The sequence below is a fragment of the Chlorocebus sabaeus genome, chromosome 14 (genome assembly GCF_047675955.1).
Source record: "Chlorocebus sabaeus isolate Y175 chromosome 14, mChlSab1.0.hap1, whole genome shotgun sequence".
Lineage (NCBI taxonomy): Eukaryota > Metazoa > Chordata > Mammalia > Primates > Cercopithecidae > Chlorocebus > Chlorocebus sabaeus.
In genome coordinates this window covers 95,204,446-95,226,257 of record NC_132917.1, presented here as the reverse complement: position 1 = coordinate 95,226,257, position 21,812 = coordinate 95,204,446, and the positions used below count along the sequence as shown (strand labels likewise).

Here is a 21,812-nt window from a genome sequence, read left to right as displayed (position 1 = left end):
GGCTCGGAGCTGGGCTGCCTCTTCCTCCTGAAATTGCCCAGAACTCCCCATGGACTATCAGGACAGAGCCTGAAAGCAGAAACAGCTGACCTCCAAAATGAATCCAGCCTTGGAGGAAACACATTGAGAAAAGCGGAGAGCAAAGGCCCAGACTCAGGCAGTGGAGTCCGGGGCTGGGTTTTGACTCTGAAACCTATGAGAGGAGATCCATCCACACTTGCCCAGGGCACATCCTCGTTATATCTCCTTCCCTCCCTATTGCATAAGCAGCAGTGGCCTGGGGCACAGGCTCTAAATGTCTAAATACAGACTAGAAATAAAAAAATAAAGGGATTAATGAATATGGTGGAACAGATGCTGGTCACCAAGCATGATAGGGACGGTCCCTTTAGACACCTTACCCGGTGGACACCCTTCACCAGGCACTAAGCAGTATCCCACAGCCACAGCCCCCAGACTCTGGCGCCGCTGCAACAATAGTCCAGGTGTGTGGCTTGGGGGGACTTGGCTGGGGCAAGAGCAGTTGTGCCCTTAGACACCCAGACCCCAGAGTGATTTGGGCCTCACCGGAGGTCCCATCAGGAACTGTGTCACCTGTCCTGCAAAGTCCACTTAGAAGGGTTGGGGGAGGAAAAAGCAGGTGATGTTGACTGCTGGTTCCTCTACACAGACAATGACGTTGCCAGGCTTGGCCAGGGTCCCGTGACAGAGAGGGCTGTGTTGTCAAGGATGGCCTGTCAGCAGCTTCCTCCTCTGAGAATGGCATCGCCAGCCTGCCCCAGGGGCCTTCGGAACTATTTTGGACATTTCTGCTAGATTTTGGAAGAGAAAGGAAAACAAGCGTTGGACGAGTTTTTTGGGGGGGCAGGGTGGGGGGCACAGAGTCTCGGACTGTCACCCAGCCTGGAGTACAGTGGCGCCATCTCAGCTCACTGCAACCTCCACCTCCTGGGTTCAAGTGATTCTCCCACCTCAGGCTCCTGAGTAGCTAGGATTACAGGCAAGTGCCACCACACTCAGCTAATTTTTGTATTTTTAGTAGAGACAGGGTTTCACCATGTTGGCCAGGCTGATCTCGAACTCCTGACCTCAAGTGATCTGCCCGCCTTGGCCTCCCAAAGTGCTGAGATTACAGGCGTGAGCCCCCATGCCCAGCCTGGATGAGCTTTTGGGCTTAGCTTTGTTTTCCTCCTCTGAGCCACTTTACAAGGTTATCTTTAAAGTTGCCCAATGGAACCATTCTCCACGGGTCTCTCAGCCTTCTACCCATCTTACAACTGAGATGCCATCTGTTGGCCTGTCTTTTCAAGATGTCTGTGTAGGCACCAGCCTTGGAAAATAGAAATAATGTCAGTCTTCAAAGCAAAGAGCAGGCATGCTTAGTGCCTGACTCCAGAGCAGAGGGCCAGCGTCCTCACAGTCCAGTAGAGAGGATTTGGTCTGCCGAAGCTCCGGGTCCTCTGCTTTAACACAGCCCGGTGTGCCTGCACGCGTCACCTGGCCCTCACTGGTTCACCATGTGGGAACTGGAGTTCAGGTAACTGGTGGGAGAAAATGCTGGTACTCTGGCTACTGCTGTTGCTGTGAATGGTAAAGTCTTTTGTCTCTGAAAAAATAAGAAATAAAAAAATAAAGTTCCACATAGGAAGATGCATTTCCCTCTCTCTGACAGCAAGGGCATTGGAAAACATTCACCTGTTTGGTTTCCATCTTGTGTGTCTCCCCAGAAAGAGAAGAAGAGTGGGCTCCTGAAGCTTCTAGCCGGAGCTTCCACCAAGAAGAAGTCACGCTCCCCGCCATCTGTGTCTCCAACCCACGACCCCCAGGTGGCCATGGACGCCCTGCTCCAAGGTGCAGTGGGCCCCGAAGTGTCCTCACTGTCTACCCACGGCAGGGCAGGGTCCTGCCCCATAGAGAGTGAGATGCAGGGTGCCATGGGGATGGAGCCTCTGCACAGGAAGGCGGGCTCCTTGGATCTGAACTTCGCATCTCCTTCCCGGCAAGCACCTCTGTCCATGGCTGCCATCCGCCCCGAGCCCAAGCCGTTGCCCAGAGAGAGGTAAGTAGAGGGGCTTGCCTGCTCTGTGGCATGCTGTGGTTTGGCCTCTGAGGTCTGGAGCCACCTTCGGGGAGCAGGGACACTGTGGCCTTGCTGGGATTAGATCCACGTGGTCCTGAGCTTCCGTGGTGAGCGCCGGATGAAACGAGTCTGGGAACTGGAGTGTTACTTCATGTTCTGCATCCATCTGGTCCCTGAGTTTGGGATTGCAAAGGAGCCCTCAGGAAATGTGTCAGGACCGAGTGGTTCTGAGTGTAAATAGTGGGAGACTAGGCAGTGAGTGGTCTGTGCCCCCTCAACCCTGGGGGACCCTGGAGCGGGCCCCTGGGCTGAGTCCCCTGTGGGCCTGTGTGTCCCGCTCAGGGAGCAGCTCTTCCCTCGCAAGCCTCAACCCACTGGGCATCTTAGAATTATGATGTTACTCAAGACGGCTTCAAGTCTATAGATACCCTTGAATTATGATGGCTTTGGGGGTATATAGTCCCTCAGATTGAACCTTTTGAAATTGCCCATATTCATTCATTTCTATGCTTACTAGCAACTTCACATGGTTCCGCCTAGGCTTCTACCGATCTGGAAACTGAGTCTGGTTGAGGCAACGTGGCCCACTAAGGCTGTGGGCCGTGCGGCTGCAGGTTCTTGGGTTTCACCTGGGGCTAGAGGCGTACCTGGCTTGGATCCCCCTGTGTGAGTTATCCATCCTAAAAGGGCTTTCAGATAAAAGCTGAAGGCATCACGGAGAGATACAATGGCTGTCAGGTTAGGATGGCAGGAGGATGTGATCCTTACTGAGTGCCTACACATTGTCACATTGCTGAAATAATAAAACACAAACAACCTCCCAAAAAGACAGTCCTGGTGTTTCCACCAGAACCTTTCCTTCCTTGGCTATTCGGGTGCCTGCAACCTGAGAAGGCAGCCTCTGCCCTGACCACCTCTGCCTCCCAGACACCATTCCCAGTGCCACGTGGGGAAGGAGATGGGGCCTGTCTAGATCAGAGTCTAGTTTTCTAGCCTCACAAGTTCTTCTGTATCGTTTTCTAGCTTCTCCAGTTCTTCGTCAAGAGCCAGATGGTAAATACTGCAGATGTTGCAGTCCTGCTGGGTCTGTAGTGACCACTCCCTCTGCCTTCACAGTGGGAGAACGGCCACGCACCTTAAGTAGATGAATGGGCCGGTGTCCCAGTAAACCCCTACTTGTGAACACTGAAATTTAAGTTTCATGTAATTTCCGTAGGGCATGAACTAGTCTTCTGATTTCTTTTTCAACCATTTCAAAATGTGACAACATCCATAGCTCTAAGACTACACATATTAGCCGCAGGCACAGTTTGCCAGCCCTGACAGAGATGATGCCCAGCGCCAAGCCTATGGGGCTAGGGCTCCAGAATGGACAGGGCTCTCTCTGCAGGACCCACAGGTACTGACTTCTGCTCACCAGTTAGAACGGAAGTCACATGTACACCTGTGTTAGTTTCACAAGAGCTGGGTGTTCTGCACACGGGCGACGTTCAGAACACTCAGCAGTGGGCATGGATTCCGGCTATGCGTGCCCAGGACAGCCAGGCACTGCCTGCAGTGTTTCCCCAAGCACTACATGTGTGTGGTCTCAGTGAACACTCCCAAGAACCCTACGAAATCAGTTATCCTCGTTTTACTGATGAGGAGACCAAGGTTTTGTGACAGGCTAGGTAACTGGCCCAAGATCACATAGCTAGTTAGTGGCCAAGCCAGAGATTCAGCTGAGGGCCAGAGCCCAGGCCCTGAGTTACCTGACTATAGGGTGTGCATTCAGCAGCACCCCCAGTCCTGTGTAGTCACAGGGCCTCTCATCAGCTTGTGGACAGTGTGGGACACGTCACAGCCCTGCCAGGGGTGAGCACCAGTGTTGGGTCCTGCAGATCCATCAGCACTGCCATGCCAGTCCCAACCCCAACAGCCACACCCACAGGGAGAACTGCCTTCCCCTCCATGGAGCCCCAGGCCCTTGGGGGACTGGGTTCACACTGCACACCACACTATAAAAACATACACACACCATACATACACCATACAAACACACACACCCCACATACATCATACAAACACACACCACACATACACCATACAAACACACACATACCCTACATACGTCATACACACACCACACATACACCATAGAAACACACACACCACACATACACCATACAAACACACACCACACATGCACCATACATACACACCACACATACACCATACAAACACACACCACATACATCATACAAACACACATCACACATACACCATACAAACACACACACCCCACATACATCATACAAACACACCCCACACATACACCAAACATACACACCACACATACACCATAGAAACACACACACACCACATACATCAAACACACCCCACACATACACCATACAAACACACACACACCCTACATACATCATACAAACACACACCACACATACACCAAACATACACACCACACATACACCATAGAAACACACACACACCACATACATCAAACACACCCCACACATACACCATACAAACACACACACACCCTACATACATCATACAAACACACACCACACATACACCATACATACACACCACACATACACCATACAAACACACACCACATACATCATACAAACACACATCACACATACACCATACAAACACACACACCCCACATACATCATACAAACACACCCCACACATACACCATACACACACATACCCTACATACATCAAACACACACCACACATACACCATAGAAACACACACACCACACATACACCATACAAACACACACCACATACGTCATACAAACACACACATCACATACATCAAACACACACCACACATACACCACACAAACACACACCCATACATCATACAAACACACACACCACAGATACATCATATAAACACACACACCACACATACACCATACAGACACACACACACCACATACATCAAACACACACATACACACCAAACACACACATACCCTACATACATCATACACACACACCACACATACACCATACACACACACACCACAGATACATCATACAAACACACCACACATACACCATACAAACACACACACATCACATACATCACACACCACACATACACCATACAAACACACACACCACACACATCAAACACACACCACACATACACCATACAAACACACACACCACAGATGCATCATATAAACACACACACCACACATACACCATACAGACACACACACACCACATACATCATACAAACACACACACCACACATACACCATACAAACACACACACCACAGATACATCATATAAACACACACACCACACATACACTGTACAAACATACACCACATACATCATACAAACACACCACAGATACATCATATAAACACATACACCATACAGACACACACACAGCACATACATCATACACACACACACCACACATACACCTTACAAACACACACACCATGCAAACACACATACACCATACAAACACGCCCCACATACATCATACAAATGGACACACACCACACACACTGTAAACACACATGCTACACACACCATACACACCCCACATACATCATGCAAACACACTACACACATGTGCACACACTCCACATATACTGTACATACACACATACCCCACATACACTATACAAACACACATCTCACACACACACCATTGCAAACCCACACCCTTCACACACCATACACACTGTAAAAACACACCCCACACACACCACACACTACACACACCCCACACACACCATACACACACCACACACTACACACACCCCACACACACCATACACACACCACACACTACACACACCCCACACACACCACACACTGCACATACCCCACACACAATACATACACACCACACACACTGTAAACACACACCCCACATACACCACACACTACACACACACCCCACACAAACTGCCCTCACCCCGCACACCCTGCAAACACACACACACACCACACACACTGTAAACACACACCCCATACACCATACACACACCACACACTGTAAGCACACACCCCACATACATCATACACACACCACACACTACACACACACCCCACACACAATATGCACACCACACACACTGTAAACACACACCCCACACACAATATGCACACCACACACACTGTAAACACACAATACACACACACCACACACTGCCCTCACCCCACACACACTGCAAACACACACACACCACACACACTGTAAACACACACCCCACATACACCATACACATACCACACACACTGCACTCACTCTGCACACACTGCAAACACACACACACCACACATGCTGCAAACATACACCATACACATACACACTGTACAAACACATCACACACCATACAAACATACGCACCACATACACACACCATGTAAATTGTGCAGACACACACACTGCACACCACACAAACATGCACTGCACACACCACACCAGGCAAACACACATAACACACAGATACGCATACTATACACAAATTGCACATCAAGCAAACACTCACACAAACACACATTCAGACACACAACACACACCCACCTTCTCTTTCCTTCTCACCTCCTCCTCCTCCACTTCGTCCACCTCCCATCCCCTCCTGAGGAGTCTCCTCCGCATCAGAACCTCCCTTCATGGGACCAACACCTGCTGCCTGTGTTTTCCGAATGGGTCCCGGCCCTTGTCTGGAGTCACGGAGTTGGTCTGCTGGCCCGTGAGAATGACAGACTTTGGGATATGTCAAAGCTGTTCTCATGTCTGCCCGAGGATTCTTCTTCCCCAGACCCTCAACTTTCTCTTCAAAGACATGACTTCCCGACTCCTCCATAAAAGGTCTTGAAAGACTCTGTTCTACAAAGCTGTGGGCATCTCTGATGAATTAGAAAATTCAGAGACTCACTCCAGTTCTCCGAGTGTTCCATCTAATCAGGGGTCATTGTACCCGGAGACTCTTGGTGGCCTCCTTGCACCAAAGCGCTCTGTAGCACTCGTTAAAGAGAAGTGTTTCCAACATAGAGCCTGAAACCAACCTGCTCATGAGCCCCAGAAATGCCCCCTCCCCTCAGCATGGTAGCCACAGACTGCCTGGTTTCCTGGGGAGCCCTGGCAGGGCGGAGCTGAGGGCATGACTGGGAAAATGCTGACTCCTCAGGCTGGGACAGCAGCAGAGAGCACTTGGACTTGGGCCCTGCAGACTTGTGAGTAAAACTTACTTCCAGGCTTACTTTGGAGCAGCTGGGCTGTGCCTTGTGCAGAAGTGAGAGTCTCTGCAATGGGGCCAGAACACCTGGCTGCCAAGCACTCCTGGAGGGCCTGAGGTGTGCAAGGCCCACCTATGGTCATGAAAGTGGGAGTGCAGGCAGCAGGGCAGTATGGGCTGTCACAGTCAAGGTTTCCACCCTGAAATGCCAAGGAGGAATGGGCAGTGTTGCTGCCTGCATTTCTTGGGCCTCTCCTATGCCCAGACTCCTTCAGATCTCAACCATTTCTCTCTTGAGACTCTGGAAAGAGAGCGGGCACTGCTTCCCTCTCCAATCTCAGAGGAAGGACATTCAGGTAGAAGGTGCTGCAAAGGGAGCTCCTCTGAGAAAGGACTAGGGGAGTGTACTGTGGGCAGTTCCCTGGGGCCAGGTCAGCCAGGCCTGCAGGCTCAGCAGCCCAGCCCCAGCAGCTGGCAGGCAGCAGGCCAGTCTCACAAGTAGACTTATGAGCCAAACCCACAAGCCTGGGGTGTAAGTAAATCAGAGGGCCATGCCCCATTCCTTCCAAGGGGACCTCATCTTTACGTGTCTGGTATATTCTTGTCCTGCGAACTATGTGCAGAGGGAGCTGAATTTCCAGAAGTTGCTTGTGGAACTCATAATACGGGTGTGGTCATGGGAAATGCAGGCAGCAAATGCACGGGGCATCAGGTTAGAACTGTCTAATGCCCCGGTTCCCAGCAGGGCTACACCAGCCCTAGGCTGTTCTGGTGCAGGACCAGGCAAGCTGAGTTCTGGGACCAGCCCCTCCTGCCCGCTGGATGCCTGCCTGCTGGCTCTTCTGAAGCTTGGCAGTATCAAGCATCGTAGAGAGGCTTTGAGTAGACAAACATACCGGCCACCTACCAGCCATTTCATCCATCTTTCATTCTTTCATTTCTTTCTTTCTTTTCTTTTTCTTTTTTCTTTTTTTGTTTTTTTCTTGAGACAAAGTCTCAGTCTGTCACCGAGGTTGGAGTGCAGTGGTGCAATCTCGGCCCACTGCAACCTCCACTTCCTAGATGCAAGCAATTCTTGTGCCTCAGCTTCGCAGGTAGCTGGGATTACAGGCATCCACCAACATGCCTGGCTGATTTTTGTGTTTTTAGTAGAGACACGGTTTTGCCATGTTAGCCAGGCTGGTCTCAAACTCATGGCCACAAGTGATCCGCCCACCTCGGCCTCCCACAGTGCTAGGATTACAAGCATGAGCCACTGCACCTGGTCCCCTTTCTTCATTTTTATAGTCCTAGTTTCCACATACATAAAACGGGGATAATAATACATGTCTGGGTATAATACTTGTAAATCACCTAGATTAACACGAGAACAAGTATGAGTGCACACTAAACAACACAACAATAATAATATATGCTATTGTGTCCAGAGTTGGTTCCTGGTGGGTTCGTGGTCTCGCTGACTTGAAGAATGGAGCTACGAACCTTCATGGTGAAGAGCGAAAGGACAAACCTTCCACAGCATGGAAGGGGACCCAGCGGGTTGCCCTGGGGTGGCCAGCTTTTATTCCCTTATTTGTCCCTTCCTGTGTTCCATTTTTGTCCTATCAGAATGCCCTTTTTTCTGTCATCCTTGTGATTGGCTACTTTTAGGATCCTGCTGATTCGTGTGTTTTACAGAGCACTGATTGGTGCATTTTACAGTCCTCTTGCTAGCTACAGAGTGCTGATTGGTGCATTTTACAATCCCCTTGCTAGCTACAGAGTGCTGACTGGTGCATTTTACTCTCCTAGCTACTGAGTGCTGATTGGTGCATTTTACAATCCTCTTGTAAGAAAGAAAAGTTCTCCAAGTCCCCAGGAAGTCCAGCTGGCTTCACCTTTCACTATGACCTCTCTAATAGTAATATATGCTGTGACATCTATGATAATAGTAAGATGGTGATGGTGAGGGCACCTGCAGCATGGCCTGGCCCACTGCCGCCCCTTTGACCTGCACAGGCTTCTCCCCAGATGTTCACATCGGATCAGCTCATCCTCAGCTCTTGATGGCCTGTGAGTTATTTGGCTTTGTTAGGATTTCAACGTTCCTTGCTCTGATCCATTATGTGTGTAGTGAGCGGAATAATGGCCTCCAAAGATGTCTGTGCCCTGAACCCTAAAAACTCATGACTATGTTACCATACATGGGAAAGAGGAAGTCAGGTTGCAGATGGAATTAAAGTTGGTAACCAGCTAACTTTGAAATAAAGAGCTTACCTGGGATTATCCAGGTGGGCCCTGTGTAATCACCAAGGGTCCTTATGAGTAGAAGAGAGAGGCAGAGGAGAAGGCCGGAGTGGCGTAATGTGAGCACTCCCCTTTGAAGATGGAGGAAGAAGCCTCCAGAGAAGGGATGAAGACAGCTTATAGCTACTGGAAAAAAGCAAGGAAACAGCTTCTACCCTAGAACCTGCAGGAGGAACCAGCCTTGCAGACACCTTGATTTTGGCCCAGTAGACCGTGTTGGAGTTCTGACGGACAGAACTATAATAAGTTTGTATAGTGTGATGCCACTACGTTTATGGTCATTTGTTACAGCCATAAACAACTAATATGTGTGTTGATAGTTTAGTGTCCAGGGTATAGAAGTGTTCTTATCCCCAAGTTCCTAGCAGACACCACTCTGTTACCAGCACATTCCATGGACTCGGGGACTCATTCGTCTTCGTGTGTTGAAGCAGGTGCTCTGAAAAGGCTACCACGTGGAGGGCTGCTTTGCAGTCCCCATTGTCAGGGAGGGAAACAGGCGACCCCCCAAGGAAAGAAGAACATCCAAACCTCGCACACAGAGCTAATGGTAATAATAATGGAATGAGAATTCATTCTGATTTTGCCCATTTGGATTCCATGAGCCCCATGTCTGAAAATTAGCTGTGGTTGCCATAACCGTAATTATACTCAGCAGGGCAGAGTTGCTTGCTGATTTATGACGCACAGTTGTGACCTGGGAGTAGCTGTCATCCTCAGCTGCTCACACGGACACGACAACGGCCCTCTGTGTCTATAACGGGGAGTATCAATTACTTTCCTGCAGCAGGAAGAACAGCTCAGAGTCTTGGAATGATCTGGACAGAAACGTTAAACGCTTGTCTCGTATAAATTCAGCCCGCATCCATCTGGGCTCATTAAATCATTGAGTTGCTCAGAAGCACCAAATTACATCTTTCTAACAAATTATATTTTTAAAGCTGCTTGTTTATTTCACATCTGGAAGTTGAGGCAAAAGCCAAAACTTGCATTCTGAGTCTGAGAAATCATCTCGCCCTTTGCCTTCCTTTCTTTCCTTGGGGAAGAGAGAGGAGGAGCAGGTGTTCGGAAGAGGTAGAGGATAGCAGAAGGCCACAGGTAGGATGGCGCTGGTCCTGTGGGTCCTCGCAGCCTCAGTTTGTGTGCATGCGGTCTGATTTCACAGACCGCTGGCTGCATCTCGGCAGCCATCTGTCCTCCTTCAAGGAGGGCCAGCAGGAAGCCCTCACAGAGACGCTGGGCTGGGAGGAAGGAGGTGCCTCCGCCTGCCCTCCTTCCTCCCGGACTGCATGTCCCTGAGAGCAGTGTCTGGTTCACCAGCAGACAGCCCGTGGGAACCAGTCCAGTCCTCGTGCACCTGCAGACACTCCGAGACACGTAGAGTTGGCTGGTACTCGGGGCTGGGACCCAGAACCTGGCCTGTTGTTCTTCCCCAGGATTAGGAACACTGCACCCCTAAGTCAGCCTCAGGAACCCCTCCTCCATGCCACCTCCTCTCACCAGCCTGACGCAAGCTGGACCCATGTGCCCATGGGCTGTGCGCTCCATAGGGCTGGACCTTTGTCTCCTGTCTGCACATCTTTCCTGAGCCTGGCACCAAGCCAAACTGCCCCAAAGCCATGGCTTCTGCGCCCCAGTCTCTATGGGTATGTGGGGTGGGGGAAGGCAAAGGCTTCCTCCCTGAGCATGCACTCAGCTCGATTTTCAGTCACCAGTGTGCACGCATTCCCTCCCAGAGTTGCTGAAAATCCGCCTTCCCTAGTCCATTCCCCGTAAGTCGTATCAAGTAGGTCCAGGATGGGCCCAGGGAACTGTAGGGGGTCCTGAAGTATGTGAGCCACACTTGGAGCACGTGTGCAGTAATCCCTGTGGCGATGGGGCTTGCAGGCTGGTGCAGGAGGCAGGATGAGTTGGGTAAACAGGTTAGTGGTCGGGCGGTAGAAGGTGGTGAGAGCTGGGAAAGGGCAGGCCCCGCATGGCCACACAGGGAAGGGCGTTCTGGGCAGAGAGAGCAGCATACGCAGGAGCCCCGAGGTGGGTGCACCTGGGGCCGCCAGGGCACGGCGGAGCAGAGCTGGAGGAGTGGGAGGGGCGCAGCATGGAGGGCCTGGAAATGCTGGGATGTTTAGACTGTGGCCCCTCCTCTAAGAGGGATGGGGACTGCTGGAGACTTCTGAGCCTCTGCCCAAAAGGAGCCTCAGCTGCGAGGCAACTGAGTCCGAGCAGGGTGAAAGCAAGAGGCCCAGAGCGGGCAGCTGCCAGGACCAGGAGCCACCCACAGAAGCGCCGCACAGATGCCACCAGGGAAGGCATCCAGAGCCACAGGGGCCATGTCTCCTATCTCCTAGACAGCCTCAGCGTCTGTGGAGAGGGGTACCCGGGCAGTCCAGTGCTGGTTATTGAGCGTCTTCGTCCTGCCAGGCCCATCTCAGTGCTACTCAGCAAAGTGGGTGTCGGAGGAACGGTCAGCCGGGGGTTTTTAGGCAGAGAGAACAGCTGCACCCTGCCTGCCACAAAATCCACCACATGTGGGATCTGGGCTTTAGACCGGAGGCTCAATACCCTGGTGCCCCAGGGGCGTCTCCTCTCAGGCCTTACTGCACATTCCTTACCCACACAAGGGCTGGGGGCGTGCAGAGGCCCAGCCAGGCATCGGGCAAGCATGCCGCTGTGGAGTTTCCCCAAGGCAGAGGGAGACCCAGCTGGTGGGAGTGAGTACGGGGCCCTGCCTGTCAGGCTGCAAGCATGAGGGCCGAGGGCACAAGGCCTAGCTGGTTTGTCCTTGGCAGTGTTTCAGACGAAGGCTCTCCTGGGGCCACCACAGCTGCTTCTCAGCCTTGTTCCTCCTCCTCTGCAGCTTGCAGGATGAGTGTGGGACAGAGCAGGGCTGTGTGTGTGTGTGTGTGTGTGTGTGTGTGTGTGTGTCCTGTCAAACACAAACACAGCCGGACACTAGTGAAAGTGGTCAGACAAGTTTTAATCAGCAACATGATGGACATTTGCAATGGGGAATAGGGTCCAGGGTGAGCTGAGCTCAGATTCAATTGGCACACAAATGACTGGGGGTTTCCAAGAGAGAATGAGGAGCAGGGAGGCAGTGAGTGGGGGCTCAGGAGAGTGAGGGAAGTGAAAAGTTACAGATGGTGGAAGCGGGTGGTCTGTGCGAACACATCTGGACACGCTGACGTGTTCACTGAAGTCAGGAGACAGGCCCTGTCCTCAGGTGTGGCTGGAACTCACAGTCGATTCTTTTGGCTGCCGTGAGGTTTCTCAGGCAGGCACTTTAAGGGGGGCTGGGGTCAGCCTAGGGATGCCACCTTGAGCTGTTAGAAGCTATGTTAGTGGTTGTTCAAGTTGTTATAGGCAGAGGTGAGTCCCAGCCAAGAAGAGGGTTCAGAGGAGCCAGGCTGGAGTGTGGTCCAGGAGAGAACTCTTGGTCAGTATCACAGCTAAGTGTTGTCAGGAGCACCTGCCACAGCCCAGAGAGCCCCTGGGGTGCACTCAGAGCTCCAGCACCTGCCATGCAGCACACCCCATGCCCCTGGGCCCCTGCAGGCAGAGGCCATGCAGGGAAGGCCCCAGGGAAGGCTCCTGTCTCTGCTTCTACACTACGGCATATTGGTCTGAAAACAGGGACTCCAGAGAGGCCTCAGAGGCTGCAGGGGGCCCAAGTCTTGTAGAAATGAGACGTGGGGAAAGTTGGGCCTTATTGATGATGATGTGGCCTCAGCCAGTTCCAAAGCTAAGGCACTGGGAAAAAATCTTACAATTTTTGGAGCACATCTAAAAATAAGGACAGGTTGGGCATGGTGGCCCATGCTTGTAATCCCAGCCCTTGGAGAGCCTGAGGCCAGCGGATCACTTGGACTTAGGAGTTCAAGACCAGCCTGGGCAACATAGCAAGACCCCATCTCTACAAAAAAATTTAAAAATTGGCTGGGCATGGTGGTGTGTGCCTTGGTTCCAGCTACTCAGGAGGCTGAGGTGGGAGGGTCACTTGAACCTGGGAGCTCAAGGCTGCAGTGAGCTAGGATCATACCACGGCACTCCAGCCTGGGTGGAAGAGCAGGACCCTGTCTGGAAAAAATAAGGACCACTTACCAAAACAATGTTCCAAGTACCTTTCACACATGGTGCACCAGCCTGTGGGGTGGTGCTGCAATTGAGGGGCTGCGCTTCTCAGAGGAACCGACAGAGGGAGAGATGAGGACAGGAACCCGGGGTCTCCACGTTGGGATGGGGCAAATGGGGACACAGTTTGTCCTGACCCTCCCCGGCCCCTGCCCCTGGCAGGCTGCAGTCTGGGTGGGTGGGCCAGGGCAGGAGTGCAGACGTGAGATGGGGGCTTATGCTTGGGTGGAGAATCTTCAGGGGGGTGGAACAGTCCAGCTTCTGCATAGATCAATGTCTAAAAGGACAGCAGGGGGAAATGTCTTTTAAAATTTTTTTACAAAAAAATGAAAAATTTCTAAAGAGTTTTGAAAAAATTAAAAATAAAGATAAATTATATAAAGTGGGAAAATAGCAGCAAACGACAATAATTCACACCGAGGAAAGAGAAAGAGAAAGCACGACCCGGCAGACGCAGACTCTCTGGGCAGGGCTCACCCTCTGTGCTGTTTCCCCAGGTACCGCGTGGTGGTCTCGTACCCACCCCAGAGCGAGGCGGAGATCGAGCTGAAGGAAGGCGACATCGTCTTTGTGCACAAGAAGCGTGAGGACGGCTGGTACAAGGGAACCCTGCAGCGGAACGGCCGCACGGGCCTCTTCCCGGGCAGCTTCGTCGAGAGCTTCTGAGGACTGGTGCTCCCTGCACCCGGCTCACAGAGCAGGAGGCTGCCTGGGAAGCCCCACGGCACACAGAGAGGGAGCCACGGCGCTCCAAGAGTTCCAGGTCGTCTCCAAGGCACCTGGCGGGGGACGCCCTGGCCCAGGGTGGGGGCCAGGGACTGTGGAGGTCGTGCCTTCTCCCAAAACCCCCAACGGAGAGCACACCTGGGATGTTCTTCAAGGAAATGCCCACCCCCTCTGTAGAAACTGCAAAGAAAGCGCCTTGAGGAAGAGAGGCAGGTGCCGGCGCAGGCAGGCCTGTGGCTGTGGCTTGCAGCCACGGCAGCGTTCATATTTACCACCTAAGCTGGATTGGAGGTTGCAGGAGGTCTGCAGGCGAGGTGGGTGGCATGGGGGCCAAGAGCGCCGGAGATCATCTTTCTGCGCTGCCCTGGGCTTCCCGCGGGGCTTAGGTTGCTCTGTCACCATTCTATATACCTCAGTCACCTGCCGCCCGGCTGCTCAGCAGGGGTGTTCGTGGTCCTGGGGGGCCTCACATGAGGCCCTGGGGATCCCCCGGAAGGCCACCCCACCGCCCCTGTGGGAACCGGAGCAGAATCTGTGGGCTTGTCTCCTGCCAGTAGTATAAGCAACACTTTCTGTTCACCACCACTGTCCCTTGCGTTACTTCTTTCTTACGGCATATTTTTAACGTAAAGCTGTTAGACTTTATATATTTCTAATAGGTCAGACATTGCCTATTTTTCATACATCTGGTGCTGCCTTTTTGTAAAACTAGTAATGACTTGGTTGAGCTTGAAAGAAAGGATGTCTGAGGCGACATCAAAGGGGCAGAATTTTTATATTTCCCATATGGGTTTGGGAGAGCGCCGAGAAGCCCCCATCCCGCGCCTCAGTGCCGGCCAGTACTCCGGGGGCTGGCGGGGTGGATCCATTGAGGGGGTTGGAGGGAGCTTGGAAGCAGCCGGTTTCTTTAAACTCTTACCAAAACCCCGTGCTCCGTCTAGACGGTGATAATTAGTATTCAAGACCTGGAAACATTTCGAGGAAGGACCACTAGAATTGTCCTTTTGTGTGGCGGTAGAAGGAGCACGCAGGTCAACCCCAGCCGGAAAGGCAAAATCTTCCCTTTACTGCCTCGGAGAGAACTACCATTAGCATTCTCAGAAGATGATTTTTTGGTATCAAAATGTGCAGTTTCTACAACAGTTCAGATCACCACCACCATTTTTCTTCTTCTTTAAAAATAAATAACTGCTCCCGTTTCAGGCAGTGCAAACTTTCATCTGCTGGAGACCAGAGGGACGAGGAGATCAGGGGGCTGCAGCACCGTTGCAGGCGTGCAAGATCGAGGAGCTGGGAGGGCGAGAGAGGAGGAGGTGTAGCTTTGATGCTGGGAACTCCCTGAGTGGGGCTGATGAATGTACATTCATTAGCACCACGGCTCACCTCCCAGGAAGACTGATGAGGAGTCCTTTGGGAGACGGTTTTGTTCTCAAGATTCACACCTTAGGAACACATTTTTATCACCTCAGAATTTTGATCCATCACCCCTCTCTCCACCTATATTTTTACAAAAACCATTCAGACTTAAATTAAGCTGAATAAACTAGCCTTTGGTAACATAGGGTAACACTGGTTTTCAGGGATGTAACCAATTCCGGAAATACATTCTCTTGCCTGGCATGAAGCCTTTGAAACACGGGCTGCTTATTTTCAGAGTTCCTGTTTTGGGACGTGTCTTGGCTACTTGTTACTTCCAGGTGGTTGCCACACGACAGGGGTCATGCCTTTGCCTCCCTCCAGATGATAATGGATTTAATAGACTTGGGAAAGTTGTTCAGAATCAAAGAAGAAAAAGTCTGGCTTAAACATAGGAACTTCTGTGTGCCAGTTTGATGACAACCAAAAGCTGTCTATTTACCATTATTGCCAAACTATCAGTTGCCCATCCAGCACCAAAATCCTGTGCATGTTTAAATTCACGTCACCAAAGAGGTGCACAGATCCAACAACCTGGATGACGCAGGTGTTCTCCAGGGAAACCAGATGAAGTCAAGTCTCCAGGTTAACTTTTTTAAGTCTTTTTTTTAAGGCATGCAGCTACCAAGCAACAGAATAGAGTAACCTGAACGTTCTTCCTCTCCCAGGCATGGCCCACATGGTGCTTCCGGTTGAAATGTGTTTCGCCCTCCTGATGGGGGGCGAGGCCACAGCCCACTACATGCAGCACGGTAGAGAGCTGGGGCGAGTGTCGCCATGTCCTTGGAAGATGTCAGCTGGCCCCTTCCAGGGCAGAGTCGGGTGGGCATTGGTGCCACCTTAGGAAGGAGAGCGATGCGTGGGTCTGGCCAGGGCTCTGGAGCCAATGCCAGGCTGCCTGAGGGCAGAGGAAGTGCATGGCCCATGTGCATTTCTGAGTATTTTAAACTCGTCCAGCCCCTGCAGCCTTCGTGATGATGTAGCTTGCAGACAAGAGCAGGAGCAGAATTAGCCCTTTCTTCAGGCCATCTTGCCTCAAAGGGCACACATGTTTTGGCGGTTAAGATGAAACTAACCCTTATGTTTCATCCTAGTCCCATGATGTACACATCTTAGCCATGCAGTGGCCTTGGGTGGCCACAGAGATTGACTTTGAGGAGCTTGGTAGAGTCCACAGCCATGACTGAAGTCAGTGGACACCGAGGGGACAGGACTGCAGGTCACCAGGGGCCTCTGCCCAGAGCGAGGCAGAGAGGATGGTGGCCGCAGGCACTCTCCTGGCATTCTCATGGGGTGATGCCAGGCCAGGCACCTCAAAACAAGCTCAGCCGACTGGGAGATCCTTTGTACTTTGCACAGTTCACACACACACCCCACCCCAAGTGTTTTTGTTAGACACAAATGTCAGCGTGTGATCTTGGAAGACTTGTCAGTGATGATGAACCATGATGCCTGTGTTTCTGAGTCTTTAAATAAAAATGAACATGGAGAAGGCTTGTGTCTGCATGTTGGGAGCAGCAGGGTCCAGCTGAGGCCGAGAGGGACCTGGGTAGGAGCAGAACCCGAAGGCATGGCCCACGTGCCTGCTGACCAGCCCAGCTGGCTCATGCACCTGCCCCTCAGTGCTCTTGGTGGGGCGGGGGCGGGCAGCGAGTCTGTATCAGGATGGTGTTGGTCAAGGAGATGAGAAAGTCGTGACATCAGCTGTCTGTACCCAGCACACGCCAGAGACCCAGGAGCTGGGCAGTAAGAGCCAAGCCACAGAAGCCATCAGTGGGCTGGGCAGGAAGGGTCTCCAGTTCCCCTCTACTGGCTCGTGTGCCTGGAAAGGCAATGTGGCTTGCTGTAGATGACTAGCCTCCTTTTCTTGTCATTATTCAAGTCCCGCTCAACCAGAAGTGCCTGGTATTGACCTCTGAGACCAGCACTCTCCTGGTCCTACCCTTGTCTCTGTGGTCCTTGGGGTGCCTGAGCCATGGCAGCCATTCTCTGGAGCACAGGATGGGGGTGCAGGGAATCCCACCAACAGAAGGGCCCAGAAGGCCACTGATCTCTAGAAAGGTGTGTCTGTCTCCAGTCAGCCAGCCTGACACCTGGCAGAGAGCTGGCCCACCAGCCTGATCCATGCCTGGAACCACATGTTTCTTGAAACAGGCTTTCACTGTTCTCTTAGCTGAGACACACATCCACGTATACATTTGAGCTGGAAGAACACTTAGCAAACAGCCATTTTACTCTACTGTAAAAATTAAGTGGGCCGGGCATGGCGGCTCACACCTGTAATCCCAGCACTTTGGGAGGCCAAGGCGGGTGGATCACGAGGTCAGGAGATCAAGACTATCCTGGCTAACACGGTGAAACCCTGTCTACTAAAAATACAAAAAATATTAGCCGGGCGTTGTGGCAGGTGCCTGTAGTCCCAGCTACTCAGGAGGCTGAGGCACGAGAATGGCGAGAACCCAGGAGGCAGAGCTTGCAGTGAGCCGAGATCACACCACTGCACTCCAGCCTGGGTGACAGAGTGAGACTCCATCTCAAAAAAAAAAAAAAGTAAGCTTGCCAGGCACAGTGGTGCATGCCTGTAGTCCTAGCTACTCCGGAGGCTAAGGCAGGAGGATTGCTTGAGCCCAGGAGTTCAAGTCCAGCCTGGGCAATAGAGAGATCCTTGTATGAGCAAATAAAATAATTTTTTTTTAAGTGAACTTGTTTGTACAAGTTCACTTTAAATGAACACAGCATGGACAGTCATTGGGAGGTTGGTGCAGGCCTGGCACTGTGGAAAGGAGATCTGCTGTGTGCTCACTCACTCTCCAGACAAGGCTGTGCAGACACCACTCTTGCCTCCATTTGCTACGTGAGCAATCAAGTTTGTAAAAGGTTAAATGAATTGCCCCAGGTCACATAGCTCAGTGGACAGCCATGACTCAAACTCAAGTCTACTTATCCAATGTCAAGTCTACCCTCACAACTCAAAAGCTGGGTGCCAAACCTGTACTCCTTAATAGAATTGATACCTCAAGCACAAGAGTGTAGGAAGAGGAGAGCCAGAGGAAATGTACAGTGTCCACCACAGTCTGTCTGAAGAGGATATCTGGCAGGCCATCCCAGCCAGCCTGCCAGGTGGAGAGATCCTGCCTATAGAAATTACACAGCAACCCATCAGGGCCTGATGCCATTTTACATTCAAATCACATACCCCACTGCCCGTGTTCCAAATCCATGCTCCTAAGCAAACAAGTAATTTGCCTTTACTGATTTAGCAACCACAGGGAGAACAGTGGGAGTCAGGGTGCTATCTGAACAGTAGTCTACCACTTGGTCTGTGTAGCTGAGATGTTTCTCATTAGCTGCCAGTGAGCTGGGCCTTCAGTTGAGGCCTCAGTCTCTGTGGGTTTTGTGATGGGAGTTGGTATTCATGCCTGTAACTGACACTGACAGGTGGTGTGCTTGAACTACGGAGGGGTGTTGGGTCTCCTTTCCCGGGAGAAAGGCTCCATGGCCAGGCCTATGCCAGGAGCTGCAGAGTGAGCCAGGAGAGTGAGCACCACTAGCTCTCAGCAGAGCTGCGAAGACAACACACAGGTGGCCATGGCACGAGACATTTAATCTTGAAGAGGCACCTAAACAACCTTGTGAGGACCCTGGAGAGAGGGAGCCACACTCTTGGAGACCTCCCCTGGGGCCTTGCAGAGGGCGGGACAGGACTGGGTGGGGGCTTCTCAGATGGAGGGAAGGGAGACTATTCACAGCCTTTTATCTGCATAGAGTTGTCACATACGTCATGTCACTGGGTCCGTACAACAGCCCCCAAAGTGTGGTTCGTATCATCCCCGTTTTACAGGTAAAGAAGCTTGATTCCACGAAGTTCTGTTGTTAGGTCTGAATTAAATCAGAGGCAGAGCCAGGACTTCTGACTTCCAATCTCTGGCTTTTCTTGAATGCAGCAGAAATACTAAAATGATGGTTCTGACAAGGGGCTCTGCTGGTAGCACTAACCACCTAATAAGGTGGGACTGCTATCATATTGTTCCAAAGATGGGGAAACTGAGGCACCACAGTCCAATGCTTGGTGTGAGGCCACGTGCCAGGTCAAGCTGTGGTTCAGCCCCAGTGCTCAGTCGCCCCACACAGAGCAGTGGGAGAAGAGGAACAGGCTCGGGCAGGCCTTGACGGCTGGGCGGAGTCCATGCCAGTCCCACAGTCTTGGGGGCTGGAGGCTGCAGGTGGAGACTGGCCAGGAGTGGTCGGCTCTGATCTCTACCTAGGGGAGAATGGCCTGGGCAAAACGTGAGCAGGGAGGAAGGTCTAAATGCCTTTGCCAGTGTTGAGGCCTTAAATGCCAAGGCAGAGCACAGCGCCCGCCCACCGCCATGAAACCTGTGCTGCCCCAAGACTCCAGCTGAGGCTCGAGATGCGCCCCCCTCCTGAGCTGGCCCCACCCCTGGCCGGGCCTCACAGACCAGGGACCGTCTTGGAATCGGTCAGGACCCTTCTAGGGTTGGGCAACCTGTCGGAGTTCTTTTCTCCCTTCTGTTTCATGTCACCCTTCCAGGGGGTTCCCTTCACTTCTCAAAGAAGATCACATTCAACTGACCACATGGGACACATCTGGGGCCTGTGAGCTGTTGAAACCCTGCTTCTGGTCTACCTGTGGCCCCAGAATCTGAGGCTGGCTACATTCTGCTGACTGTCCTCTCTGTGCTCTCCTCCAGCACCAGAAGCAGTGGTCTCCATCTTCCCACAGTGATAGGAGCCTGTGCTGCCCACCTTGTGGCTCCAGACCTTGACCCCTCCCTCAGTGAAAATCCTGGGCTTGGCCCAATCCCACACCAGGGCCAGCTGGTGTTTCACATGGTAATAAGGGTTAAATCCCAGACACCCAAGAAAGTGGCAGCAGCGTGTTTGTCTGGGGCCCATCATTTGAACATGCCCCAAAATCCAACTGGAATAAGTCAAAAGAGGACTTCTTGACTCAACTGAAAAGCCAAGGGCAGTCAATCAGACGTGTGCAAATGATGGGGCTGGTGTTCCATAAGGACACTTGGCATTCTGCTGGACCTGGGGATGTGGGACATCTTGCAATGTGTACAATAGTCCCACATGGCAAAGCCTGTCCTGTCCCAAATGCCAAGAGTGGGTTCACTAAGAAACACCGGTTTAGGTGAGTTTGCTTCAGGCATAGCTGGGTCCAGGTGCTCACATGACGTTTGAGGGTATTGCTGGGCTCTGCTGCCCACCCTGTGGCTCCTTCCTCAGCAGGATTTCCCCACCTTACAGCACAGTGAGGACCAGCAGGTTCAGGATGCCATCTGACACCTTCCCCATCCCCGCAGAAATAGGCCTGCTCCTTCTCCATGGGCCCAGCCAAAACCCTGGTATTGACTCTCACTGGCTCCATTTGGGCCCGTGCTGCCCTCCCTGACTCAGTCATTTTGGACAGGGGACAGATATATGCTGATTGACAGCACCTGAGGTGTCAGCCCTGCCCAAACTTCATGGATTGGGACTGGGGGTGAGAAGATGCATGTAGAGCTATCGGCAAAAATAAAAGGAGCTTGTGACTGGGCAGACAAAAACTACAGATGCACACTCCCCAGGGCTGCTCCCCTAGGACACTGCTGCAGAACCCCACGGCAGTGTGCAAGAGCGTCCGAGGGCCACCATACCATATTTAGGAAAATGAGACATAAAAACTGGATCTAAAAGAAGTCCCAGAGGAAACATCAACAGACGTGGACATCATTACAAATGTGAAGAAAGAACTCTTTATTTGGAAGAACTCACGTTCTGTAATGTTCTAAAAAAAATGGAACCAGATGAAAGCCTGGAGACAGCCAGGAAGTGTCACATGGGACACCCACTTACCACACCCCTCGATGGCCTGGCTTCACCCAGTCACTCATCAGATCAGTGAGCAGTCACAGATGAATGTAAGTGCTCAGAC

General features: G+C 51.9%; 1 protein-coding gene across 1 annotated transcript in view; it reads left to right on the top strand.

Annotated features, from left to right (window-relative positions):
- The window catches only part of SH3RF3 (SH3 domain containing ring finger 3), a 375,116-nt gene extending 357,756 nt beyond the window's left edge, over positions 1-17,360 (top strand). The window contains exons 9-10 of the mRNA XM_008008347.3: positions 1,728-2,059; positions 14,224-17,360. Of these exons, the coding sequence (XP_008006538.1) occupies positions 1,728-2,059; positions 14,224-14,392 (501 nt within the window). The 3' untranslated portion in view covers positions 14,393-17,360. The remainder of the gene's footprint in view (positions 1-1,727; positions 2,060-14,223) is intronic.
- Positions 17,361-21,812: the final 4,452 nt, after the last annotated feature.